A 25,913-nucleotide genomic window follows, 5' to 3' on the forward strand; every position below is an offset into this window, starting at 1 on the left:
ATTGTACTTTGATACTGTCAAAGTCTCAGGCCCCAACCGATAGTTTCCAACCCACGTGATCTCTACCTGTGCACCTCCCTTCCCTACGGAGTACGGTAAGCTCGGTCCAAATTCAACAAAAGCAACCTTGAGTTTACTACCTTACGTACCTAGGTAGGTAGGTAAGGTAGGTACCTAAGTACCTAAGGTAGGTATCCAGATACTGCCTCGTGCAGAAGCCTCCCAAATAATCAATACCCAAAATATTTACTGTGGTTTTCAGGGGACATCCGAGTGAAATTTGTTTAAAGAGTTTTTCAAGAACTTTTTCGAAGAGGATCTCCTAACACTCGCCAGGCTGGAAATAGTACAAGGTTTCCAAGGTACATCCTTAACCCTACCTACCTAACCAGGTTAGGCAGTACTGAAAGTCAACATCAACTCCCTTGGTCGTCAAGGTTGCCCCGTTGAATATTATTACGGCGACTGTCATTCCAGAAGCTCGCGAATTATAGCGCTTCTAGGTACCTAATCAGTATTTGGGCTCTCTACAACCCGATAGTGGCCTCGTTGAGTGAGGAAAGTCGGAAAGCACGATATTACCGAGGTCACAGACGGCTACGATGGCCGACTTTGATCTGGGTGCATCTTTCATACCGGCACTACACAAGCCCTCTTCGTTACTGCCTATCGCCAGGCACAAGGATAGCCTACTATATGTAGTAGAGAGCAATCCAGTGACAGTTGTCGTTGGACAAACTGGGTCGGGAAAAACAACTCAGATCCCGCAGTTTCTTGAAAAAGCTGGTTGGTGTTCTGATGGGAAGCTCATCGGAGTCACACAGGTTTGTTCATTTCTTTCTTTCTTTCTTTCTTTCTTTTTCTTTAATTTTACTTTTTATTTTCCTACTTTGTTGTGTATTCTCAATATGCCATTCCGTCTACTTTTTTTTTTTTTTGTACCAGTGGCTGACTCCTTGCAGCCCAGGCGTATTGCGGCCACCACTGTGGCATTGAGAGTGGCTGAGGAGTACGGATCAGAGGTTGGCAAGGAAGTAGGCTATTCCATCCGCTTTGAAGATGTCACTTCAGAAGCGACACGCATAAAGTTTCTCACTGATGGCCTCCTTATTCGAGAGGCCCTGGTGGATCCCCTACTGTCGCGCTATTCTATCGTCATGGTGGATGAAGCCCACGAGAGATCAGTCAGTACCGATATTCTACTTGGGCTGCTGAAAAAGATACGCAAAAAGCGTCCAGAGCTACGCATAATTATAAGCAGTGCAACCCTTCAGGCGGAACAATTTCTTGCCTTCTTCTCCTCAACTCTCGGAGGGTCGAGGCAGGACAGAGAAGAACCGCAAGGTACGATAGGGACTATTGTCAGCCTGGAAGGTCGAACATACCCTATCGATATCCTTTATTTGGAGTCGCCGGCTGAAGACTACCTGCAAAGGGCGGTGTCCACAGTGCTGGATGTCCACGAAAATGAGCCTGATGGTGATATCCTAGTGTTCCTTACCGGGAGAGACGAGATTGAGGCTGCGGTGGATGCCGTTTCCGAACGGACTGCTCATTTGACCTCGCAGGATCGTGGTCTCTTGCCTCTCCCGCTGTTTTCTGGGCTCTCGACCGAGCAACAGATGTATATCTTCGAAGAAGCGCCAGCGAACACCAGGAAAGTCATCTTCTCGACCAACATAGCGGAAGCATCTGTGACAATTAGCGGCATCGTATATGTCGTGGACAGTGGCTTTGTCAAGCTTCGCGCTTATAACCCCAAAACTGGCATAGAAACTTTGACAGCCGTGCCAATATCGAAAGCTGCGGCTGCTCAACGGGCTGGAAGGGCAGGGAGGACAAAGCCGGGCAAGTGTTTCCGACTGTACACCGAGGAATCATATACATCACTCAGCGACACCAACATACCAGAAGTACAACGGTCAAATCTGGCGCCATTCATCCTGCAACTCAAGGCTTTGGGCATCGACAATGTACTACACTTTGATTTCCTGACACCTCCACCCGCGGAACTAATGACCAAGGCCCTCGAACTACTCTACTCCCTCGGTGCCCTGGATGACTACGCCAAGCTGACAAAACCATTGGGACTGAGGATGGCCGAACTAGCTGTTGACCCAATGATGGCAAAAACCCTCCTCTCGGCCGAGTCGTTTGGCTGTTTGAGCGAGATGTTGACCATAGCTGCCATGACGAGTGCTGGTGGCGATGTATGGATCCAACATGAGGGTGAAAGGAAGCAATTTGAAAGCAGGAGAAGAAAGTTCGCGGCAGGTGAGGGTGACCATCTCACCTTCTTGAACGTATACCAGGCTTTTGTGACCAAAGGTCGCAAAGAGTCTGGTTTCTGCCATGAGAACCTGCTCAACTACAAGACAATGTCCCGAGCAGTGAGCATTCGAGCACAACTCAAACGCTACCTGGAACGATTCGGAATCCGCGTGGACGAGACATTAGCGTCGGGGAAGACGAGAGGAGCCAGCCCTGGGGTGACAGGCGAACAGATTCGACGCTGTCTGACGACGGGATATTTTGCCCATGCGGCGAGGATGCAGGCAGATGGAACATTCCAAACCGTCCAAGGAGGGACAACGCTGCATGCTCACCCGAGCTCTCTGATGTTCAACAGGAAGGCTGACTGGGTTATATTCCACGAGGTCATGGAGACCGGTGCCAAAACCTTCATCAGAGACATCAGCAAGGTAGAAAAATGCTGGCTGCTTGAATATGCGCCCGACTTTTACCAGGTAAAATGAGTCAATGCAATGGACACTGCAGTTGGTCGGTTGGACAATATGTGGCATTTTCACAATTAGTTAGCTGTCTCATGCGAATTGAAAATTGGAGAGAGAAATCGAAACAAGGGCCGCCAGAAGCAAGACTGGAGAAAATGGTCAAACAGCTAAGTGCCACCACTCGGGCAAAGCTCCCCAAAATAGTCAAAGCTTTGCGGTGCACAGCTGCACGGTAACGTAATGGCGCCAGCGAATTGTGTTGGAGGCATCCCAGGTCACGGCCCTTGGGTTCTCAACCCTCAGATTTGGGAATATGAAAGACTACCTAGAACTAGAATCCAGCACCAATGGACGAGCTACTGTGCGCCACGGCGATCACACGGCACACGAGAGATTAACAATGGTGCTACCAGAGAAGGAAGTGTTTTTGAAGAAAAAAGAAGAAGAAATCCTCGGAGATTGACATTATCGTCGTATTACCGGAAATAGAGTTCGTGCGAAAAAAAAAGTTCATACAGAAACTATATATCTATCAATCACACCTTGGGTTGGACGTAATTGGCAGGCATATGTCAGTTATCGTTTTAGACCGTTGAAAATCCAAGTACCCTGCGGAAACATCAGATAGCTAAAATTGGAGCTTATGTACTGCTGCTTACAACGGGGTGCATGTCTGCTGGCTGACAATCAATGGTTGGAAGCGCTCGCCTTCAGAAAGCGGCTTGCTCTGATTGGTTGGCCATGCTCTGTGCTGAGGCGGCCCCTTTTTGGAGCAATTTTGATTTTCTTTCTTGGTAGCTTGGCCTAGCCTCGCCGCTTATTCGCTGACTACGGTGACGAAACCTCTTATATCTAACTTGGGAAAAGCAAACTGCATTATCTTCTACTTGCTGCAACATGAACAGATGAAGACATCTAGCACATTGATGACGAAATATTACAACGATTTCAAGATTTTTATGCCGCACAGGCGGTCCGGACTTCGATAAAGGCCTCAAATATCTGGACGGGCAAAGCTCCTTCATCTCCCGCTGTGCCGTTCCACGAATTTAATAGCCGGTGTGGGCCACTGAATGTCGAGATGAACGAATGAGAGACGGCTGTTGTTGAAGAAACGCCCCTGAGAAGGACACAGACGAGATTAGCGCCTGGGTCCGGATCAAATTTGGCTTCCAACCAGACCAATAAGAGGCCGTATGTACCTGCAGCGGATCAAATGTGGACCCTGACAACCATGGATGGCCCTAGACCCTCCCCCTGCGTGGGCTTGCCGGGACAAGAAAAGACAGGAGAGCACATGGAATGCCCGTCCAATATGGGATGAACACACTGTTATTGACAAAGAAAGGCACAGGCACCATCACCCCTCTCCTTGGTCAATATTGGAGCGAAATTGCCAGTCCCCCCCCCCAGTCTGACTTCGTTGGTCCGCCCGTCCCGCAATGAATATTTTGATTGCTTGTGCATGCATGTGCTGTATTTGACTACTTGCATAGTGCAGAACTGGAGAGATACCAGGGCATGTGTACTGTATGGTCCTTGCCAGACTAGACCAGGTGATTGACAGGCTTCCCCTTCAAACCCCCAGCACCGCTATCCAATGCCAACCACGGACCTGGCCGTTGGTTTCCTAATCTGTAAATGTGCTCCGCCCCGGAACCTCCTCCCAAAATCTCGCGGTCCATCCTACACCCTTTTTCTCTTTCCTCTCTTTCCCTCTTGTGTGCGTGATAATTCTATCCTCACGGCGACACCAGCTCTAATTCACGTCCTCGTCGACGACGGCATTTGCCCTTACACTCATTTCTAAAGTCTGCCTGCAGACGTTTCATTCCTTCTTACATTCCAACGACACGATACGCTGACTCGGCTCTCGTAATCATTCATTCATTCACTCACTCACTCACACTCGGCTACTTTACCTCGCCAGCCTCACGAAACTTTTCACTCGCTTACCTTTTGTTGAAGACTACGGCCTAATCTGATCATTCCCGAACGACCTAATTCAACTGCTTTGCTATCTCGGCTGAATCTAAGGAGCCACAACCAAAGTGATTGCTTCTGGGTGTTTCGCCAACTTTTAGTCCAAATTGCGTCGAAATATTTCTGCTGTTGCAGGACCAATATCACCCTATTCCGCGACCGAAAGCAGTAAACCGGGAATCTCGCTGTACGGCTATGCTTGAATTATAACGATACCAGAAAGATAATACTTTTGCCTCCTGGCCTGGGTTCACCGTTCCGGGACATAATCTTTACAACAGGAAGGCTTGTAGTCTAATCTCGGAGAAGATGGTTGGAGTAACTGTTCACGAAGGTGAATACCACTTGGGCTCTCGGATGCCTGTGATGGCTAGGGATGCCAGCACACCGGCGCTACAGATCGCTGCCGATGGCCCTGGTTTTTTCAAGCGCCTGGTTGCCCGCCAGTCTTCCGACGACTGCGTCAATGGTGAACCCTCGAATCTTTGCGAGAAGCCTGTCACCAGCCAAACCCTAGCCCTTCCTATAGCACTGGGAGTCACGTAGGTGTTGTCTATGCAATCCTCCGCATTCCGAGATTTTATCTAACACCAAATATCTACAGTATCCCACTGGTTGCATTGGTAGTAATGCTCATCTGGTTGCACCGCAAGAATGTTCGCAGGCAGAGGCAAGAGGATGCTAATGACCCGCATAAGTCACTCGACTTTGGCCTGGACATGGGCCCGGGCAAGCGCAAGAGCAAGCTTTTTGGAGGAGAGAAACTTGGCGGCGGCCCTCACAACCGACAGATCTCGATGGACATGAATCTTTCGAGCCCTTACCTCCTGCCTCCCAACATGCAGAATTCCCGCGAGTCGATCCATTCCTTGGCCAAGACTCTGCACAACGAGGATCCTTACCGTCACATCACCCAGTACAACGCGAGCGATGCCGGATCTCTGCGTTCCTATAAGGCCGGCGGCATGGATCGACCCATAGGCCCCAAGATCACGGTCCCTACCTCCCGTAAGGGTTCGCTGCAGGCAACCTCGCCGACATCGACGATTGGATCTGTGCCCCCGCGTTACGAAGCATCTCAGGACGATTATGTTAAGCCACCTCCCCCGGCAGCCCTGAAGTCCCCGACACAGGATTCCACCCCCTACCCCGATGACAAGTCGGGACCCCTCGCCACAGTTATGCCCTCCGTTCCCGAGATCCAGGAACCGAAACCTGCCTCATTATCAAAAGAATCATCGCAAGCTCCCAGCCTCGCGGCGGTCCCTCCTTCCTCGCCTTTGACAATCTCGGCCCCGGAGATCCCTAGCCCTTCCAACGACAACTACAAGGCCTTCAACTTCTCCCAAGACCCCGCCTACAGCCCTCCAACGCAGCCTCTGCCGCAGCTGCCTACCATCAACACCGAGCTGGCCGCACCCGCCCCCCTCAACCTCGACCGTCAACCAATGACTGCACCTATCATTGGCGAGGGTCAACACGCCGAGAACCTTGAGGAGCAGGTCGAGGAACGTGGAAGGTCACAGCATCGCCGCCAATCGTCCGAATATCCCCCAGAGCCTTCTCTGGCCAGCCTTGGTCTCCCGCAGCAAGACAACAAGCGCCTCTCAGTTGGTTTCCAGGACAACAAGAGGCACTCCGTCGGCTTCCGCCCGCTGCCTCCTAGCGAAGTCACGGAGTCCGAGGACCCAGAGACCAGGGCCAACCGTATCCGATCATTTTACAAGGAGTACTTCGACGACAGCAAGAACGCAGACCCGATGCCCCCACTGCAGGAGGGATACAACTACCACCCAGGCAGTGGTCAGGGGAACAACCAGGGCGCCCAGTACTACGAAGACTACGACCAGAGCTACCTCAACGACGCCGCTTACTATGACCCTGATACCAATTCATTCGTCATGCCATACGCCCAGCCCGTCGCTCGTCGTGCCATGACACCCCCTCCGTCTGGATCTCGGTTCCCCGGGCCCAGGGGCGGCCCTCGGCGGCCCCACGCCGGTTCTATTGGTGGAATGAGCCTGCCAGGTCACCGCGGACCTCCTCGTCGTCCCGGATCCGCTAATTCAAACGGCCGATGGGGTCCCAGCCCCAGGCCTGGATCATCTGCATCCAACCCACACAACCGCGGCAGGGCTGGAAGTGCCATGTCTGCCTCGAGGAAGCCAATGCCGCCACCTGCAGCTCTGACTAGCCTCCCCAACCCCTCAAAGCTCCGCGATGATTCTTTTGCAATCATGGCTGCTGTTGATTTCGCACCACCTTCCACCTTTAAGGACCAGGCTGTTGGCCGATCGCAGAGCCCCGCTGGAGGAGAGAGGATTGCTTATCAGGCGCCTGCCATTCACTCTCCCTTGGTGTCTGCATTTGACGAAATGGCAGCCCTCCCAAGCCCGTAAGTTGAGCCGAAAATTTGTTTGCCTTGTTACTCGATCTTTCTCTGAATCCTTCTAACCATACTTTGTAGTCACCTCCTGAGGAAATCTAGCACATTCACCGGTCTTGATTTCGCACCTCCCCGGAAGTTCAAGGATGGGGACACGATGAGCGACGCGGGCAGCATCCGCAGCAACCGCAGTGGTATCTCAGCCGTTCAGCTCGGTGCCATTAGAAGCGGCGCTGGGCGTGTCAGCCGCCTGCCCGGCGACCAAATCTTCACCAAGGCGGCCATGGACGAAACTCTTAAGCCATCATGGAAGATGCGCGACTAAGAGGCCACTAATGGTTGTTTTTATTCCGTTCGCTAAAAGCCATGATGAAGTTGTTCCTCGCCTCGCTTGCTCTTTCGCGCATCAGCATCGGAGTTTGTTTGTTTTTTTTTTGTTTTTTTTTTGGATTGCACGACCTGGCCATCTACAGACTACTTAGTCGTGGATTTCTATGCTCACGCCTCTCATATACCTTCCATCGTCCTGCCATTTGACCGATGGGATGAATGTGATGACACTGGGTAATGTCTTGTTTTTTTTTCTTCTTATTTTGACGTGTACATATCACAACCACTTGTGTCAAAATCACGTGAAGAGGTGGCCTGACAAAACACCAAAAGGATAGTCTCTGGGATCATTTTGTTTTCATTTGACCTTGCTAGACACCAGCCTTTCCATGGTTACTACTCTGTTATGAATTTTTCTTCTTTCTCCATCACCGAATAGACAGGGTACTCATCAGTAATTCGAGAGCGACTACTTTCTCGATATTAACTGTACATAGAGATTGGTTGGGACCCGCATGGAAATAACAACAAAAACAAAACAAAAAAAACAATTCAATGACACAAAGAGATGCAAAAAATCAGACGCGTTAAAGTCTAGAACTAGGTCTAGCTATTCATTGGACGAACTTTTGCACTAGGCGGTACATGCCGTAATTGAGCTCATCAAATTATCTGATCATTACTCGTGCTAGACACCTTGCGTAGAAACCTATCCCACATGCCTTTTTTCCAGAAGATCTTCCGTAGATTCAGTAAAAACAAGGGTGTGACCCGATCTGTGGCTGAGGGAACTCCGAATCCTGTCTCGACGTGAACGTAGACACCTCGGTTCCCCCCCCCCCTTTTTTTTTTTTCTTTTCTTTTCTTACCTCTCACATCGGACTGGGGTTGTTGATTCAGTATTCATGTGCTGATTGTTTGTGCTTGCAGATTGACATTACCTACAGGACAGCTTCTAGTGACTGATAAATAAATGATAGTCAAGAACAGGTCTCTGGTGCTGTCATCCGTCGAGGCGTTTTCCAACATTACTGTGTGCTGTGACTTTTATTTATTTTATTATTGTCACATGTTTTAGGGTATACTGTCGGTAATTGAACTGAACTGGTTAGGTTATAGGTCTGGATGATCATATCCCTCTTCGGTCCAGACCGCCGACAGCATTCAAGAAAAAAAAACAAAGGAAAAAAACAAATAGACAAAAGAAGAGGCATGGATGGATTGTCTTTGGACGTCATACCACCTGCAGTGTCTTGCGTGGATCTTTGTTTTGAGGAAAATAACGTATGCCGAGTCCATGCGGTGTAGATCAACCAGCGGAAAAACAAGCATCCAGCAAAATCATTTGTTCTGATTGATTGTACGTGTTGTTTCAGAAAAACCTTGGGGCTGCACATTGTAACTAATTCCAATCGACGGCTGGTGTGTGATCTCGAACGGCCAGCTGTTTAGAACTTGGCCAAACTATACCAATTTTTTGTTTTCTTTACAGTAAGTCGGGAGGTAGCCACAGAAGTACGTACTCCGTATACATGCAGTCTCAGCAGGGTCTACCGACCGTTTATTAGCCAGGGCAGGGGATCACTAGCCTCATACCGGTAGAGCTGCAGGGCATCGGCCGTGCACTACCAAGCGCGAGTCTTTTTTATCAATCTACGTAACTAAACCCTTTCGAGGAGGGCCCTTGGATGCCGATTCTGGTGGTGTGGGAAGCAAAAACAGACGCACGCACGCACGCTCCAGGGTTTCGTGTGAAACATGTGAGGAGCGGGCAGACTTGCAACAACAAACAAAAAACTCATGTGGTTACGCTTTCATGACGGTGGAATGTTTGATTCTGTTGGAACAAAGCGGACTGAGGAATTGAATGCGTCAATTAATTGACCGTCGCTCGGCTAAGACCCCGAGATGGGGGGAAACGGGAGGCCATTTACTATTTTTGTTTAGGTGCTTGACAGTTCGGGCCGGCCGTCCTAGCGGGTTGGCGGAAGGAGAGAATTATCATACGCAGCTAGGTAGGTACACCAGATAGTTTGAGGTAAGTAGGTAGGTAGGTAATGTTTTGTGAGGCGGGAAAAGCAACCATGGGAAAAATGAATGAGTACGGGCAGGTTCCCAATTCAGCTTTCGTGTTTTAGATCGCCACCCGCCAGCTGTACGAGCCCTGTGCCAATTAGAGCATTAGCGTCCTTGACCGCGTGTCGGCACAAATTTGGTCCAGTCTGCGGGAGAGGCGGTGCAACTGCAAGACAGTTTAGGGTACTGAGTTCGTAGCTTTTTTGACATACATGCGGGCACGAAGCTAACTAACGTACCTAGCTCTAGTTCTAGTAGTAGCTTTCCATTTTATTCTATTTTGGCCCGCCGATCATTGTTTGTATTATTTGCTGCCCATCCGACGGGAATCCCTTGCGCCTCCTCACCTATGTTGACGTGCATAGTACGCTACAGTACCAGTAATTTAGCAAACTGACTACCTTACCTGACTACAAGTAATACAGTACAATACAATACAATATACCTGATTACCCTACCCCTCTGCCCTCTGCCCTTATGCCACTCTTGGCGGCCAGTACATACGGAGTAACAAACAACTGGTTTTTGTCAATGGTTGAATCGGACCAACCAATTTTCAGCTGCTAGGGGTTTTTACTGTTACTTCTCCGCAACGGCGACACCAAGACAAGACATCTGGGCCGCCACCCCAGCCTGCAAAATTGCGGGTATCCAATAACGCTGCAGGTAACAATCCCTGCTTCTCGTGTTGTCATTCATCTCCTCCCCGGGGGCCACCTTCCCACAATTGCCAAGCCCTCTTCTCACTCCCTCTTTCTCATGCTGTCCCCCGTCAAATGAACTTTTTCATCTCCTCACCCTTTCGTCCTCTCCAGCTCCCAACCTTGTCGACCATCGAAAAACTGGGAGGATTCCCCTGGCGACGAAAGTAACGACACCCAACGCCACAACAACAGCGCCCTGGGATTCCTTCGTAAGCTGCACGGCTTCTCTGCGCACGTAGGACCTGACAGAGTCTTAGCGGACCCGGAATCGAAACCAATCGTGCTTCTCATTGCGTTAGCTAAGCCATCCATCGACTCGGGCTTTCGGGAAAATCGGGTTGCTGGTTTTTCTGGGGGAACCCGACCATTCGATCCTTTCATCCCTTCGCATATTACACTATAGTGTCAACAAACCTTCGGAGCTCCTAATTAATCGACGACCCAGAGCTTTCCGACCGCTGAAGCTCCTCTCTTTTGCTTTTTTTTTTTTTTCCTCAATTGAAGCGACAAAACGCTGGGACGGCTGGTTATTCCGACGATATCACCACGAGGCTTCGATAAGGTCGGATAGTCGACGCCACCTACGAAGCCAACGACCAGGCCGCCCGCCTTCTCCCTGGCCTATTCGCTGAGCCAACCAAAGTCAAAAGCCTGTGTACGCTTGTACCTACAGGCTGGCAACTGAGTTCACGACTCTAATTAGCACTGGTCGCCATTGAATTGGTCGAGGTGTCTACCATCTTTTTGCTCCCGTCGCTCCGAGGTATGTAACTGTGACTTGGTTTCGAATGCTTCACTACTCCCAAGACCCCTAGCCTCTATACACTTGCACAGTCATATATACATACTCGTCAACAAGCTGGGGGAGGTGTTCAAGACCACTTCTCACGTCCGCTACGCCCAAGGATCCGATTGCTTGGTTGTTGGGATCGGTTTCTTCGACGCCTTCTATGGCTCGTACCCTGGATACGTCTACTTTTTGCCACAACGGTACCATTGTGCCTGTTGCCCTGGGTCTGGACTGAACACTTTTTGTTCGGATCCGTCACAGAGCTGGTGTGCGGCGTCGTGGGTACTTTGCAGTCGAGACTTGGGACGGGCACATAGGCTACCAAACCTTCTTGCCCAACAGTCCGACGTATTGCAGAGTATTCTGTTAGTCACCTAAATCGTCCTCCCAAATCCTACCACCTCAAGAGCCTCTCGAACTACCTGACGCTGGTTTCCTTTCATCGCATGTGTTGTCTTGTCATCCGCTCAGCATGGAGTTTTTTTTTCGATGGAGCTTCATCACCGGCGTCCACCATGTCAACTAACAGGGTTCATTATTCTTACCATAGGACTCCTCTAAGAAGGTTTATTTTCGGTCCCTTCAACATGTCCAGCAGTAACTCAACCGGTTAGTGAACCATACATAAAGCTCTTGGTACATCGACATCTGTACTAACACATAGTCCTATAATTTCCAGTTGAAACATCGGCGCCGCCGCCGAGCACTCCGGCTCCTCCCCCTCCGACGCCAACTACACCTACCACGTCGAACCCTCCTCCTCCTCCTCAGACCACACCAACTACTTCGACACCACCGCCGCCTCCTCCGACAACTACACCACCACCGCCGCCGCCATCAACTTCCACTACTCAACCGCCGCCGCCGCCGCCGTCGACGACTCAACCTCCACCGACAACTCAGGTCGTAACAACAATCATAGACCCATCTAATCCCGGCAGCACTATCACGCAGACGGTAGTACAAACCAACCCGGCACCCAGCCCGCCCGCATCTACCTCTGGGCCAGCAACTAGCCAACCCCCTGCGAACAATGGAGCGAGCGGAAATGGCGGCTCGGGAATGTCTGGCGAGGCCAAGATTGCTGTGGCAGTGGTAGTACCAATCGCGGCGGTTGCACTGCTTGTGCTTGCTGCCCTGTGGTTCTGGCGCAAGCGCAAGGCTCGCAAGGAAGCCGAAGAACAACGCCGTAAGGAGGTTGAGGAGTACGGCTTCAACCCCAACGCAGACGGGCCAACGGTTCCAAATTTTGGTGGTGGCTCTTATGCCATGGCGGAGGACACGTCTTCAGGTTACCGAGGCTGGGGCTCAACAACGATGGCAGGCTCAACCGGACGCAAGGCTTCGACCACTATCTCCAGCGGCGCGGCGGCGGGCGCCTTCTCGGATATCAACTCCCCTAGCCGCGGCAATCACATGTCGGATTCGCGTAGTAGCGAGCCGCTAATGTACGACCATACCCACGGCGACGGTTCGATTTCCCCCGAGGGCGAGATCCTGGGAGCTATGGGCCCCTCAGCTGCAGCAAACCGTGGCGCCGACGTCCGTAGGGGGCCGTCGAATGCGTCTTCGTCTTATAGCGCAGCGGGTCGCTCCGACGGATCTGGTGACATGAATGGTATCGGCATGGCCTATGGCGGCGATCAGCCCTCATACGGAGCCGGCAACGCTTACGGCATCAACAGTCCCTACGCAGACAACTATGGAAGCAGCCCCCCTGCCCCTGCATCCGGAATGGCCAATGGCGGGCGTGGCGCGGACTTCAACGGTGGCACCAGCTCGCCCATAATCAAGGACAACCCGGCTCGTCGCAACACTCGCATCGAAAACTCGAGTCATTACCCACAACAAGCTGCGGGTATCTCACAGAACTTCTAACTTGCCTTAAAAGATTGTCAATTCGGGACCTCGCAAACATCGCCTGCTGGATAGACAGGCGTAACCCATCGTATATAAACGTCACCAAAAGCACCATAATTCGTTCAATCGCTCTGGGAATATCGCCCACGATACCCGACCTTTCCGATTCCCTTATTTTGCTACCTTTTTATACTTTTATTATGGAGACGATGGGCTCCATCCAGTATGGGATTCGATTCTTACCCCCTAGCTTGCGCCCGACGCGGCCGTATTTTAGAGTCTGTACGGTACGGGCGTCTTGAGAAGGATATGTGGAGCGCTCATCAGAACTTTCTCTTTTGTCTTTAAAAACCTTTTCTGTCATGTCTGCGTATTGCGCACACCTCGCAGATAGCGTTCTCCTTGCTTGTCTACTTGCTATTTTTCTTATTCTCCACGATACATATTTGATCTGGCTATTGTTCATTTTCGGTAATTCTCACTTAGGTAACCTAGCTCTACATAATGAAATAACAGTTACCAGCGAATACCTATGGAAGAAGCTTTGCGTGCCTTTAGGTCGGGGGAAGTTGTATTACGTTGCGCGTGATGAGATACGACGTATACCTCAACATGATAATGACTGTCAATCGTTGTCACGTTATGCTATATATGACTGAGATATAAAGACTTTTAAAGATACGCAACCAGAAGTACATGAATATTTATCACAAGCGAGATTTCCTCGACGCGGGCCTGACAGGTAACCTCTGGCCGAGTCCCTGGCTCAACTCAACCCGGTCCCACCAGAACCTGCACAGTTCGAGCTCTCGCCTGGAAAGACTCTGCACGATGGCAGCGATCCCTCTGCTACCCGATCCCGCAGGCCCCAGGCGTTCGTCGTTGCCCCAACCAAAGACGAGGACCTGACCCGCGGTGGCGGCGCCCTTTGCTGCGGACGGCGAGTCAAACGGCGGCCAAAAGCTCCCGGCCGCGGCTCCAGCGTTGGGGTCCCCGTCGCGAGAGGCGATGAAGCGCACGTATGCGCTGTGCAAGGCATCCGAGATGGCCATGAGGCCTGGGTACGGGGCCGACGGCTGCTGCTTGTCGGCCTTCCTGACCCTCAGGGGCCCAAGCAGGGAGGCGTCGTGGGCGGCGAATGGGGCGTTGTCGGCGTGGTTGGCCGTGGCGAGCGGGGGTGACAGAGGAGCAAAGTGGTATACGTAGACGCTGTCCGTGGTGGTGGCGGACAGCATGTCGGCGAACTGCAGCACGGGGCACACGTAGGCGTAGTGCGCGTAGGCGGCCTCGATGCGCGCCCACTGCCGTCCGTGGCCCCTGGGTATGGGGTGGTAGAGCTGCGCGGCGGCGGGAGTGGCGGTCGGGTCCGGATAGGCTTGGAGCGCGAGAGGGTCAAGGTCCTCGGCGTCGCTGGCGCCGGGGATGAGCATCTTGAAGAAGCTCCGGAACTCGATGTCCGTGTCGGTCGCGGCGGGGACGAAGTTGGCGCCCTCGTGCGTGTTGAAGCCCGTCAGAATGGGGATCTTGAGGACCTGGCCGCGCCGGAGGCTGGAGATGGGCATGTCTGGGATGGTGACGCCGTCGATGGTGGGTTGGAACGGCCAGCACACGCTCCTCGAGTACTTTACCCAGATGTTGAGGGCTGCTGAGTGGATGTCATCCACGGGTATGTTACGCAGAGCCTGCAGGATATCTGCCTGGGGTAAGTTTTGCATGTCCAGAGCGGTGAGAAAGTCGCGCAATTGGGTAACGTGCCGTTGGTGCGTGGGCGTCAAGACGGAACGCGCAAGGGGGCCGCCGGACTCGAGGATTGCCTTGTGGAAGGGGGCCGGTGCCGACGCTGCTGTTGTAGCGTAGTAGATGAGGTGATGGCCAATCTTGTCGTAGAGTGTTAGTATGCATATATGGGCCAAGATTCGTGACTTTGTGTATTGGCACGCGAGCACATCAAGACAAACATACCGAATGAGCGCCGGCGCTGAGACCCATAACCGTCACATTCCCGGCGTCACCGCCGAACTCGGCAATGTTTTCCTGCACCCAAGCAAGCAACATCTGCTGATCCATTAACCCCAGGTTCAGCACACCCTCCTTGGCAGCAGCGACAGACGGCAAGAAGCCCAGCGGGCCGACCCGGTAGTTGAAGCTCACGCCGACGACATCCTCGGCGGCGCACGACACGAAGCTGGCCATGTTGCGCTCGGCTCCCAGCCCCATGTTGAACGCACCGCCGTGCACGTAGACGATGACGGGGAGAAGGCGATCCCGGCCGCCTTTACCGGCCCTGTTCGCCGGCACGTAAATGTTGGCATTGAGGCAATCCTCGCCCGTCTGGATGCCCTCGGGAGGCAGCAGCACTCCCGGGCATTGTTGTCCAAACTTGACGGCCGCTACGTCTGCTGCATCTCCTGGACAGGCTGTCGGCAGTGGCTGGGGAGGACGAAATCGGTTCTCCCCGGCCGTGCTCTGAGCGAACGGAACGCCAAGGAACTCGGCCAGCGGCTTGGGATAGTGCGTGCTCGATGGCCGCGTCTTGCCGACGTATGCACCTTGCCGGAGCTTCACTCTAGGCGGGGAGGGTGTTGGCATGGCCGTCATATTTGGGGGTGTGCGGGCGGGGGGTTACGGCTAGCCTATTCAACAAATGGGCCCGCCCTCCGAACTTCGGGAATAGGGATATATAACACGAGAGGTATATGCGGGGGGGGGGGGGGAAATACAAGAGAAAAATCACAGCCCAGAACAAGAAAAGAATATTCAGTTTGCCCAATAAGAAAAAAAGCACTATCAACTAGGAGTTATAGAGACGGCATCAACAGCGTCCCCCGCGACGTCGTGTTGTTGGTTCCCAAACCCCGAATCCGCAGCAGCCGCATGTGCAGTGCTGTGCGGTACAAGCTGCTGTTCCTGCTGCTGCCTCACGCTCTCGGCCCGAAGCTGGCGCAACCTCGGCAAGTGTCGCACTCCCTCTTTTGGACGCACCGCCAATCTGTACTTCGAGTACGGCCTCTGGTGTTGATATCTGCTGAAGCTGCCACCGTAAGACCAGAAGAGTATCAGAGTCGTGACAATGATCGCCGAAAGTGCAATTGCAGCTGAGATGAGTGGGTGTTGTCGGTGTTGACGAATAGTCGATTTCATTTTCATCTTCGGTTCCTTTTTCTCCCTCTTCGGACCAGGGGTAGACCAGCAAATTTTAGGGGTCTGAGTGCTGGCTAGGGGGTTGGGGTCCCACCGACTAGGGGGGCACCTAGACAGCTTTAGGCTGGATGAGGCAGGTCCCGAGGGCTTTTTTTGACTGTTTTGACCTAGGTGAAGGGACGCGACGGCAACCCGACAAACAGACCAAGCTAGAATAGGACGAACACAGACGTCCCTTTCTGCTCGACTGATGTAGTTGATTGGATGGTGTTTTTTTTTTTTTTTGTGATAAAATGTATGTTCTTTTTATCACTATAGGGCTGAAAGTCAAAGTAAATAAAATATGGATCAAAAACTGGATATTAGATAGACTAGGAAAAGAAGAGGCAACAGAAAGAGGGAGAAGACAAGGAAAGGAAAACAAAACAGGGAAAACACCATAGATGATATGAAGAACCCAAAGGAGAAAGACAAGAACCGACAGGTAAGGAAAAAGAAGAGAAAAAAATAAAGAGAAAAAAAACCACAAAACCTCCACAAGTTCCTCATACAACCCAGTAAGCCAAGTCCATACCCCCAGAGGAGAGACGTTTGCTTGTTGGTTGCGGAAATCACAATCAAAACAAGCTGGGTCCCTTTACCAAGCTCTGCGCCGCATCCCATCTCGCCAGCAAGCTGCAAATTTCCTCACCAATTTTCCAACCGGCGCTATGGGTTCCTCTTTGCGGCACAACGCCAACTCCATATTCCTTGGCCGCAGGGGATTTCTATGCAAAACCCGCAAAAACTCCAGGCCTCCAAAGCCGTTCTACCCGCTTACTGACGTCTTGGCACCTGACAAGTCCGTGTCCAAGCCGTCTGCCTAAAAGAGACCCAAGGGACCAACTCGTCACGAGGATCCTTTTCTAGTATACAACTAACTGATCGACCCGGAAATTCTGCCGCGACTCCGCTGTTGAAGCTACTGCACCGCTACACATGTGGGCAAAAACAGTCTCAGGCTGGTGGGCCACCAACATCTTCACGTCAGGTATTATTAACACAGTCAGTAGATCGTGAAGTCCAAGGGGAAAAAAAATACAAGGGAATTGCGCCTGCCTGCTTTGCTATATTTGTACTTCTGAATTTTGGCAGAAACCATGAGTACTTTGTTGGTCTGCACCATGTAAGCGGCCAAGGTCTAGGTAGAAAAAGAAAAATAGAAAACCGCATATGAATGAAGAATCCAACCACTGCCCGCTGCCCGCATACCAACGTTCCATAATAGTTTCGCTTGCCTTCTTGGCAACGAGGGACCACTATGAGATAGGCATTCCTTTGGCGAAATTCTTGAGCGGGACTGGCCCGCCCATAATGTAATACAAAGACCAAGAAAAAGCAAACCGGATCAAAGAAAAGAAACCCATTGATAACAGCAATAAAAAAAGCCTGGGGGAAAAAAAGCCAAACCATCTAGCCAATATTTCCTGATACTCCTTGCTATAAAACGTACAATCGTGAAAACCCAATCGTTAACCCTCATCAAATCTGCTAATCGCACACAAAAGAAAGGAATTGGCAAGTCCAGCCATGGTATACTTGAAAGATCAAGTGATGAATCTTATACCATCATCTTCATCGGCCGCATGATCACCGGACTGCAATATTGTTTGCACTGGAATCCAGGATGATTGGTGCAGACTGCATCATGTTAGAGATGCGCTTGCTCTGACGGCGCTCAGCCCACTCCCTACTGAGCTGGCGGGACCGCTCTGCTGCCTCTTGCCGGGCTAGCTTTGTCATGTTCTCTCGCTCGCGCTGTTCGGCGCCGCGGTCGACCGAGGTGTTGTTATCACGTTTGAAAATCTCTCGTCCACGCCGGCGCTGCATTTGCAGCTCTTCTGCTGACACAGTACTACTGCCTTTGCTTATGCTCGTGCTTCCCGTAGAAGTCGAGACGCCTCGGGTACGACTGTCTAGAGACGTCGCGTCTCTGCCGCGAGCCTGATCAAGACCGGAAGGCTCACTGCTGCCGCCCAGAGTCCGCCGCGAGGGGCTGGAGGCCCCAGCAATGGTGAGCCGCTTCCTGGCAGGGCTGGCTGAGCTCTCAGACTTGCTGACAACCTTGCTGCTCTGGCGAGCCCGGCTAGTAGCCGTCTCGCGAGGAAAGCTGCTGGGTGCAGCAACGCTCGATCTGATTGGACGTGCCTTGAACTCGCGTCTCTTACGTTCCTCTTCCTCCTGGACCCGCAGCTTGGCTTGATGTTCCTCCCTTTTGCGCCTAGAAATGGCTTCTCCCGGAAGCTCAAATGTTGGCCGAGTTGGCGCCCTCGTCGGGCGAGTCCTTGCGGGACTGCTCGCCTCTACCGCAGTCTTCTCAGCGTTCGCCCTCAACAGCCGGGCTTCACGCTCCTCCTTAAGACGTCGCGCGACAGCCTCGCCTGGCAGCTCGAAGTTAGACTGTGTTGTTGGCCTCGATGATTTCGCAAGCGGCTTCGGAGGTTGGAGACTGGCAGGTCGCGAAACATTCCTTTTGGAAGGGGTCGAAGCCGGTCCCTGCCTGTTTTGAGCATCTTGAGCGAGGCTAGAAGTCCGGTCCGACCTGCGTGTCGATCCCGAGCGGGAGACTTCTGTGGTTGTGGTACGTATAGTGCTCGTTCTGCGAGTTGTGGTCGTCGAGGATGTCCGTTTGATTGTCGAGTGAGCGGGCGAGGTCTTGACAAACATCTTGTCTGGCGATGGGACACGCTCAGCGCGTATGACCTTATCTAGCGCCTCCAACTGCTCTTCAAACGCATCCAGGGCCTCGAACGAATCCTCAATTCTTTCGGTTCGCGGACGGGCCATGATGACAGGTCGCGCGCTAGAAACTTTCAATATTTGTGCATCCTTGGGCAACGACTCCATTGGTTCCCCTTCTTCGGATTTATACAAGACGAAGCGAGGTTCCGTCGCATCTGCGCCAGCATCATTATCATTGTCCATGATAGCCATCTCTTCGTCGGTGTTGGCCTCAATGGCGTGGGCTAAACCTTCTGTTGGGTTGCTGATGGGCGTCGCGAGAAGTGTAAAAACAGGAGGTTTGTAAGATTGGTCCCAGGCAGCTTCGCTAGAATGATCAACCTCTGCGCCTAGCTTTGTCTCTAGTAAGTTGCACCCAAAGTAGAGCTTCTCGGTTTCCTCGGCGTCAAGTGTGTTATATGATCCTAGAGGCTTGCCACTGTCGCGATAGTATTTCTCAGCAGTAGATGATGATGCAGGAACCGAAAGAATGTATTCGAATTCGCCCGCCTGGTGCTTGGCCCACGGCACTGAGTGGACAAGCGACCGAGTCGTTGGCGTTAGAGGTCGTGTAGGTTTATCCTCGAGGACGGTATCTAACATGCGACAAAACTATGAGCAGGGAAATCCTTGCTTTGCCTTTGGATTCGAAACAGAGACAGCCCTATCCTACCTGTGTCAACTTCATAAGAGGAAGCACCTGTATCGGTGTCTTCACACTGTACAATGCAATCCGTCTCGGCCTTCAGATGGGGAGGTATGAAGGTGTGCTCTTCCAACTGAGGTCGTTTTGCAACAGCGCGGATGGCGCAAAACTCCGTCTTCTGCGGACTGGTGATATGGAAATGGTCCAGGCGATAGACCAACGAGTCGGCAGTGTTGCTTCTAGCTGCTCCGGGCGTCTGCTTGTTCTGTGCCTGACTAACGTCGAGCTCACCCAGTATGGTAGACTCAAACGAGGCGTCGGTATGCGTATCCGAGTGCTCTGAGGCGAATGACGATGGAGAGACGCATGCGTCGACGGGGTCCTCGAGGACGGTGAACATGTCCTTCGATTGGCTGACTCGAGGCATTATGCTTACTGTCTTGTTGGGCCCAGCCCCGAGACAGTTGGTGTAGGTGAGGCGGAGCAAAAATACCCGAAATCAGACACAGGGGTGGTTGGCAAGGGGTGAGTTGACCCAAAGGGCAGCTATTGGTGTGCAACCCTTTTTGTGGTAATCCAGGATTTGGTACTGTGAAAATCTTAATCCAAGAAAAAGGTGGCAGGAGGCTAGGCTGATTGATGATATGGTACAACTGTGATTGAAGTACGGTATTGCTGGAAGATTGGATTGGATTAGGACTTGAGTCGCAGGGTTGAGAAAGTGTTGCGGGATTCATGGGTGAAGAAGTGGGCGATTTGTTTACTTTTTGTGTTTGTTGCTTTTGGTTTTTCCCACTTTGACGGAAAGAAAGCTTGGTGTGAATATTTCCCAATTTGTTGACAAATGGCCAGGACTTGCACGAATTGATTGGTATTATTCGTCACACAAAGTCACTAATGCAAGCGCAGCGGGGACGTTGGGAACCACCTGCGCAACGGTGATATCCGGAGGGATGCTACCTGAGCAGTCACATCCATCCACTTGAAAACTTGTATGGGGAAACATGGAACTTCCACGATGCGATCGAGACCTTCCCTTCGACTTGCATGGCGCTTGCGTGGATGTAAGCTTTTTTACTTGCTTCTTGACGGACCAAGTAATGATGCTCTGGAGTTGTAATTGACGTCGTCATCTATTAGCTCCTCACTTGCTTCTTTCGAGACAAGCCCAAAGTCTAGCAAGACATGTCTCATGAGAGTTAGCAAGCCACAAGTTTAAGTGCTCCGTATTAACCCCTACCCCTCCTTCTTATCAGAGATCAACACGGGAGCTGTGCGACATGCATGATCTTGATGCAATTGTGAAGCGAAAGAATCACAGCCATACGTACACTCCGGAATGCACGAACGATGGCTTGATTCCTCAAATCCCATTTATCTGGCAGTTGTCATCATTTGTTCGATCAGTGTCCGTCACCACAATTTGTTACTCTTATCCTTATTCAACATGGGACTTCATGTTCTTTTTGCAAGGATAGAATGTGTGTCTGATCCCCCGGTCGAAGATTCGAACTCTGATGGAAGGATTTAGAAGCAATGAGCTATCTCTGATCAGGTTCACCAGGGATCCACGTTTCAACTTAGCGTTGTTTTGACGCGACGCGACTCAAAGAGCAGGTGAGATGACAGGGGAAGCCCTGCGTACAGTGCGAAGGTCTTGTTGTGTGCCGGTCTTGCCCCTCATTTTTTGGCCGCAGACTTTCAGCCACCTGCTCCCCTGAGGCATACATGTTGTGCTTTCTTGTGCAGGCGCAAGCGTCGAGATGGAGCTCAGCTTCGACCATGAACCTCTCAGAGCTGGTGAAGCTGCACAGTTCGCACATGCCATGTTGGATTGACTGCTGGCTGGGTGGGGTTATCCATCACTCATCGGTTTCTCCAGCTTCCTCAGTTTGCGCATGCAGAGCTGGCGCATGCTCTGTGGGTATTCTGACGAGCGTTTGAGGCAGAGGCACAGGTGGACTATCAGCCCTGATCTCAGTGTGATCTTGGTCGTCATTAGATGATGGCTTGGGGAGTTTTGCTATATACCTCATCAGATTAGCAGCAGCTCCAAGTGGGTTTGGGTGACTTAGCTTTGAGACAAAGGTCTTTCGAGTAGCGTACCAGATGCCATATTGATAGCGCGCAATACGTTGTGCCAGTTTCCCATCACGACAGCGATAGCCTCTGTTCCATCCGAAAGCGTGCCCAACTTTTTTTCCAGAGCCTCCATCTGCGTGGCCACGGCGGCGCTCAGGTCGCGGAGTTCTTTGAGATGCTCAAGTTCGGCCTTTTTCTCGTTGACGCGCGCAACAAGAGCGGGGGATTGTCCTGGCCCTGAGCTTCCCGCAATCGAGGGTTGGCGCATTGAGCCAGGGAGTGATCTCGAAGGGAGCGACATGACAGACTGTGTGTGCAAAGTGCTTGGCTGGCTTGCGAACGTGTGAATGAAGACTTATCTATTAGGTTAGGAATGCCCATCAAGAGTGGCCATCAAGATATTGTGATGACCCAAATGCATAATGCAGTAGATAATACCTTAATCAGTACAAAGCTCGTCATTGGACGGTGGGCAGGGATGTGTGTTGAGCACATATCCACTTTAGCATGTTGCTGGGCAACGGTGGCCCCTTCAGCTTGCATCCAATCTAACCTCGTTGGGAAAGCCGTAAATATCGCTTCCTGATTTTCTTGCGCAAGCGAGGAGGTTGGCAACGGGTGTGCTCTGGCTTTTTGGACAACGCACGTTCTGCCTCTGTTGTTTACCATACCGGATCCAGTCCCGACTTAGCCTTTGCGTGTTACAGCCTAGCCTGGTGACGATCCTATCCGGTCCTTTGCGATTTAATATCAAAACTACTACTACTCAACTTACTTGGTGCGGTAAACAACAACTTTTGCACCCAAAGCCCAAACCGCATCACTATGAACAATGGCGAGACTCAACGAGCCACCAGTTTCTGCCGACAGCTTGGAAATCCGTAAGTTTTCTTTAAGTTTTTTTTTTCATTTTTTTTTTTCATTGTTGTTGCGATGCGTCGCAGGACTGAAGAATGTCGGCTAAACACTCCTCACCCTCCAGTGCGAAGGAAGTTTTTGCGACAAAATCGTGACATTGCACGCGTCAACTCTACGCAATCGCTACGAATTCGCAGTCTCGAGAATGAATGTGCACGCCTACTATCAGAGAACCTCGACCTAAGGGGACAGATCCTGCGACTAGAGAAGGCAGCCGAGAACAATCCTGCCGGTCGCATCGCAGACCATGCCTTGGAGATCAAGGCCAAGATGGAGCTTCAGCTGCTCGAGCTGGGTTCTCTACTTGACAGTCTAGGCCTTGAGCCGCCCATGAAGAGACGGTCGCCCAACAGGGGAGAGAGGAAAATTGCAAAGCCTAGAAGAAGCAGTCTAGGCCAGAGCCCACGCCAGAAGAAGACGAAAGAGATGAGCATCGAAGACCAGGAGTCATTGGCAGCACAAGAAGGCCGCCTACCTCCGATTCACGAGCACAAGTCCTACCCGCGCCAGACTTTGAAGTATGTTTTCATCAAACCACCGGGTGCGCTGAATCTTCCTACGCAGGCCACTAACCACTACCACCTCCCCAACAGTCGCCGTGAAATTCTTGCTTTATGTTCTGAATCCGAGGCTGATGCTGAGGCTGAGACCTCAACCGACTCACCCGTCTTGGGGCCACCTCCAGTCTCCAAATACGTCGAAGAGGAGCCTGAGAAAGTAGACTCTCCAAACACTGCCAGGCGTGTGCTTGTATATTCAGATATAACCGTCTCGGAAAAGACCAATCTGGCTCCTCCCAAGATTGATCCACCGGAAACAACTGCCATTCAGAGTCCTGCGAAAAAGGCACCCCGGAGGCCAGAACCGAAAGTAACCCCAGAACCAAAAGCCGATGCGCTTCAATTACCAATTCCACTTGCGCCAGCGCCAGTGCCAGCGCCTGTGAAACCCGAACAAACCGTCGCGAAGTGTGGATCTAAGAGAAAACAAGCAGTCGCGGACGAGAATGAGCCTCCCAGCTTCACAAAGGACAACAACACCTTGTCTAATTCACAATCGACCCCCGATAAGCCAAAATCAGCAACAGTCCGGGAAATCAAGAACAGGAGGAATTCTAGAGGCTTGCCTGGGGCACGAAGGGAAGCCCGGGACAGAAAGTCTAGCGCTGCTGCGCCTGCCCCGGCACGACCTGCGCTCGCTGCAAAGAGCACGAATGAGGATGTATCATCTCCTAGGAAGCTCCCAGCCAAGGGAGCCGCTGTGGACTGTGAGAAACCTAGCAACAAGGCGGTCACTCAGAGAGAAGTGAAAACCAAAGCAGCGCCGCCGCAAGCGCAGGCAGAACCTATTCCGATACTGCCAAAATCGCCTTCTCCACCTCGAGTGATGAATATCCACCCAGCGGAACTGGCAGCTCCAAATCCTGCCGCACAGCTGCCCCCTCCAGGAACTCCTGGAAGGGCTGGTGTCAAGGAGACATTCTGCGACACGCCGCCGCCCCCAGACATTTCCTCCGGAGGCGACACAGCCAGACCGAGCAGGAGATCCAGAGCGTCGGTCAGCTATGCAGAGCCGAACCTTAGGGATAAGATGCGACGGCCGAGCAGTGAACTGACGGATGCCGTGTCCGGCAAGACCAAGTATAAGCAACGGGCTTCTATCAGCCACGACACGGCCCCGGCACCAAGATCAGCAGCCAAAGAAAAACCGGCGGCATGCACATGAAAACACAAGGAAAACCGAAATGATTGATGATGTATGTCTGTACTGCTAGAATTCTGCTGCAAGCGGTTTTTTTTTGTTTGTTTTTTTTTTCAAAAAAGGAGTTTTTACAGGACTGGTTTTTCAAGGTGTTTTAAGTGTACAATGAAATAAACAATATTGTCGAACAAACGATACTTTTGCCTATGGCGTGCCCTCAACATACGTTGCGTGTTTCTTTTTCTTACTTTGAGCCAAACGCTCTGGGTGCTCATCCAGATGCCGATAGATACCTGTAATTTTGGATGCTCTGCATCAGTCTGTTTCTAGTGCACCTGGCGACGGAGACCGGGTGTCTAAAAGGACAATGATAGTCATTACAAACTTTGTATGGACTAAGAATGAATGTATTAGAACAGTTTGCTGGTCAAATCGGGGCCACGAGCAAAAGCATTGTTTGCTTTGATCATTATCCGTAAATCCATTACTCAAGCTATATCCAATGATTCGTCATGATGCCGAAGCTGTTGTTGGCGGCTCGACTACTTTCGTATACGTGACCTTTTCCACGGCCACATTCTCTACTCCATTTTCATCTTTCCTCAACTGATACACGTAAAGTGTGAGTGATATTCCTTGGACCTAAAGGATTGGGGTCAGTAAAAGCGCGCCCAAAGTGACCCTGTGCAGATAGTCTCGCAAAGCCCTTGCAGCAAAACTGCCGACGTCAAACTCACATCCATCAGGCAAAAGCTGGGGACTATGTCTTCCTCGGTGCCCCAGCCAGTCGTGAAGGCGCCTGTCGCGCTGCCCGGGTTGATAAAGAACTTGTCCATGTACTCGAAGCACTCGAAGCGGTGGGTGCCGCCCCAGCACAGCACGTCGACGTCGAGCTTGTTCGCCTCGGCGAGCAGCAGGTCGGGCTCGTTGCTGACGAGCGTGAAGCCCTCGAGGAAGCCGATGCGGATGCTGCCGTGGGTGACCACTTGCGACAGCGGCAGCGAGGTGGCTTCGACATCCAGGCGGCCCTTGACGATCTTGAGGTCCGGCGCAACGCTGCGCAGGTACTCGTACGTCGTCCGGTCCGTCAGGTTGCCGAGGCAGAGCGTTTGGCCAATCTTGCCGGGCGCGAGGAGCTTCTTGAACTACAATCAGGGCGAAAGAGATTTGGTCTATGTTAGTTCGGGGGGTGGTCGCGAAAGGGGCCGGCGTCCGGCAGTACCGCGAGGCGCCTGGATGGTGAAGCTATGATGACGAGGGCATACTTTGGGGGGTATGTCGAGGGCGCGGTCCGGGATGTGCAGGTCGCCAATGACCAGGATTAGGAAGGCCATGGCTGCGGTACGATGCAGGTGGCCTCGACGCTGTGACCAGAATTGTTTTGCTGGTCGGTCGGTCTAGGGAGCCTGGCCCGTCTTAGGCGGAAGCTGAAGTGTAGTGGACGCGAACACTATGTAGCTCTGGGCAATTGAGATCTCGAGGGCGATCGCTTTTGTACCGCAAAACCCGATGCACTTTTCAAGTCATTTATTGGTGGATGTCGAAGCCAAGCAGCTTGAAGCTCTATGTTAGGTAGCCTGTTGGAGCTCCCGGGTCACAGTTGTAGTCAAATGGCGGCGGTTGAGCGCGGTGGAGCTTACACGACAGGAAGCTTCGCCAGACGTCAGAGGATATTCATTGCCGCTTAGATCGCCTTGGGCGAGGTACGTACCTTATCAAAGGTACCTTTACTTGCATGGAGTGGGCTTTGATTATGTAATGCTCCGTTGAGGGGTACCCACTCAAGAAAAGGTACCTCAGA

At 51.9% G+C, this 25,913-nt stretch overlaps 9 protein-coding genes across 9 annotated transcripts; 4 read left to right on the forward strand and 5 right to left on the reverse strand.

The window, feature by feature from the left end:
- The first annotated feature begins 95 nt into the window (after positions 1–95).
- Positions 96–3,375, forward strand: MGG_02518 (ATP-dependent RNA helicase DHX8). The gene is made up of 2 exons (XM_003709278.1): positions 96–824; positions 963–3,375. Exons 1-2 carry the CDS (start codon positions 603–605, stop codon positions 2,754–2,756), a joined length of 2,016 nt encoding a protein of 671 aa, XP_003709326.1. The 5' UTR covers positions 96–602; the 3' UTR covers positions 2,757–3,375.
- A 1,068-nt stretch (positions 3,376–4,443) lies between these two features.
- On the forward strand, positions 4,444–8,170 carry MGG_02519 (uncharacterized protein). Its single transcript, XM_003709279.1, has 3 exons — positions 4,444–5,260; positions 5,323–7,113; positions 7,186–8,170. The coding sequence occupies exons 1-3, from the start codon at positions 5,028–5,030 to the stop codon at positions 7,427–7,429; spliced, it is 2,268 nt and encodes a 755-aa protein (XP_003709327.1). The 5' UTR covers positions 4,444–5,027; the 3' UTR covers positions 7,430–8,170.
- A 2,083-nt stretch (positions 8,171–10,253) lies between these two features.
- Positions 10,254–13,393, forward strand: MGG_02520 (uncharacterized protein). Its single transcript, XM_003709280.1, has 3 exons — positions 10,254–10,977; positions 11,555–11,613; positions 11,684–13,393. Exons 2-3 carry the CDS (start codon positions 11,592–11,594, stop codon positions 12,880–12,882), a joined length of 1,221 nt encoding a protein of 406 aa, XP_003709328.1. The 5' UTR covers positions 10,254–10,977; positions 11,555–11,591; the 3' UTR covers positions 12,883–13,393.
- A 178-nt stretch (positions 13,394–13,571) lies between these two features.
- On the reverse strand, positions 13,572–15,462 carry MGG_02521 (carboxylesterase 3; the record flags this gene model as incomplete). Its single annotated transcript, XM_003709281.1, has 2 exons — positions 13,572–14,741; positions 14,827–15,462. The coding sequence occupies 2 exons, from the start codon at positions 15,460–15,462 to the stop codon at positions 13,572–13,574; spliced, it is 1,806 nt and encodes a 601-aa protein (XP_003709329.1).
- Positions 15,463–15,551: 89 nt separating this feature from the next.
- On the reverse strand, positions 15,552–16,509 carry MGG_16141 (uncharacterized protein). Its single transcript, XM_003709282.1, has one exon. The coding sequence runs from the start codon at positions 16,009–16,011 to the stop codon at positions 15,652–15,654; it is 360 nt and encodes a 119-aa protein (XP_003709330.1). The 5' UTR covers positions 16,012–16,509; the 3' UTR covers positions 15,552–15,651.
- A 1,125-nt stretch (positions 16,510–17,634) lies between these two features.
- MGG_11885 (uncharacterized protein) lies at positions 17,635–19,838 on the reverse strand (the record flags this gene model as incomplete). The annotated part of the gene is made up of 2 exons (XM_003709283.1): positions 17,635–19,361; positions 19,439–19,838. 2 exons carry the CDS (start codon positions 19,836–19,838, stop codon positions 17,635–17,637), a joined length of 2,127 nt encoding a protein of 708 aa, XP_003709331.1.
- A 1,435-nt stretch (positions 19,839–21,273) lies between these two features.
- MGG_02522 (uncharacterized protein) lies at positions 21,274–21,794 on the reverse strand (the record flags this gene model as incomplete). The annotated part of the gene is made up of 2 exons (XM_003709284.1): positions 21,274–21,434; positions 21,518–21,794. The coding sequence occupies 2 exons, from the start codon at positions 21,792–21,794 to the stop codon at positions 21,274–21,276; spliced, it is 438 nt and encodes a 145-aa protein (XP_003709332.1).
- Positions 21,795–22,099: 305 nt separating this feature from the next.
- Positions 22,100–24,408, forward strand: MGG_02523 (uncharacterized protein). The gene is made up of 3 exons (XM_003709285.1): positions 22,100–22,374; positions 22,476–22,929; positions 23,005–24,408. Exons 1-3 carry the CDS (start codon positions 22,326–22,328, stop codon positions 24,134–24,136), a joined length of 1,635 nt encoding a protein of 544 aa, XP_003709333.1. The 5' UTR covers positions 22,100–22,325; the 3' UTR covers positions 24,137–24,408.
- An 89-nt stretch (positions 24,409–24,497) lies between these two features.
- Positions 24,498–25,796, reverse strand: MGG_02524 (vacuolar protein sorting-associated protein 29). The gene is made up of 3 exons (XM_003709286.1): positions 25,378–25,796; positions 24,850–25,257; positions 24,498–24,754 (listed from the first exon to the last, which is right to left on the reverse strand). The coding sequence occupies exons 1-3, from the start codon at positions 25,444–25,446 to the stop codon at positions 24,623–24,625; spliced, it is 609 nt and encodes a 202-aa protein (XP_003709334.1). The 5' UTR covers positions 25,447–25,796; the 3' UTR covers positions 24,498–24,622.
- Between the last annotated feature and the right edge of the window lie 117 nt (positions 25,797–25,913).

The sequence above is a fragment of the Pyricularia oryzae genome, chromosome 1, assembly GCF_000002495.2.
Source record: "Pyricularia oryzae 70-15 chromosome 1, whole genome shotgun sequence".
Taxonomy (NCBI): Eukaryota; Fungi; Ascomycota; class Sordariomycetes; order Magnaporthales; family Pyriculariaceae; genus Pyricularia; species Pyricularia oryzae.

Coding starts and splice junctions, on each gene's coding strand:
- MGG_02524 (XM_003709286.1), bottom strand. CDS start 25,446: ATGGCCTTCCTAATCCTGGTCATTGGCGACCTGCACATCCCGGACCGC. Junction 25,258..25,377: donor CCCTCGACATACCCCCCAAA/GTATGCCCTCGT, acceptor CCCTGATTGTAG/TTCAAGAAGCTCCTCGCGCC. Junction 24,755..24,849: donor CCAGCTTTTGCCTGATGGAT/GTGAGTTTGACG, acceptor CCAATCCTTTAG/GTCCAAGGAATATCACTCAC.
- MGG_02519 (XM_003709279.1), top strand. CDS start 5,028: ATGGTTGGAGTAACTGTTCACGAAGGTGAATACCACTTGGGCTCTCGG. Junction 5,261..5,322: donor CCTATAGCACTGGGAGTCAC/GTAGGTGTTGTC, acceptor AAATATCTACAG/TATCCCACTGGTTGCATTGG. Junction 7,114..7,185: donor ATGGCAGCCCTCCCAAGCCC/GTAAGTTGAGCC, acceptor CATACTTTGTAG/TCACCTCCTGAGGAAATCTA.
- MGG_02523 (XM_003709285.1), top strand. CDS start 22,326: ATGGCGAGACTCAACGAGCCACCAGTTTCTGCCGACAGCTTGGAAATC. Junction 22,375..22,475: donor TGCCGACAGCTTGGAAATCC/GTAAGTTTTCTT, acceptor CTCACCCTCCAG/TGCGAAGGAAGTTTTTGCGA. Junction 22,930..23,004: donor TACCCGCGCCAGACTTTGAA/GTATGTTTTCAT, acceptor CCTCCCCAACAG/TCGCCGTGAAATTCTTGCTT.
- MGG_02520 (XM_003709280.1), top strand. CDS start 11,592: ATGTCCAGCAGTAACTCAACCG. Junction 11,614..11,683: donor GTCCAGCAGTAACTCAACCG/GTTAGTGAACCA, acceptor TATAATTTCCAG/TTGAAACATCGGCGCCGCCG.
- MGG_02518 (XM_003709278.1), top strand. CDS start 603: ATGGCCGACTTTGATCTGGGTGCATCTTTCATACCGGCACTACACAAG. Junction 825..962: donor AGCTCATCGGAGTCACACAG/GTTTGTTCATTT, acceptor GACTCCTTGCAG/CCCAGGCGTATTGCGGCCAC.
- MGG_16141 (XM_003709282.1), bottom strand. CDS start 16,011: ATGAAAATGAAATCGACTATTCGTCAACACCGACAACACCCACTCATC.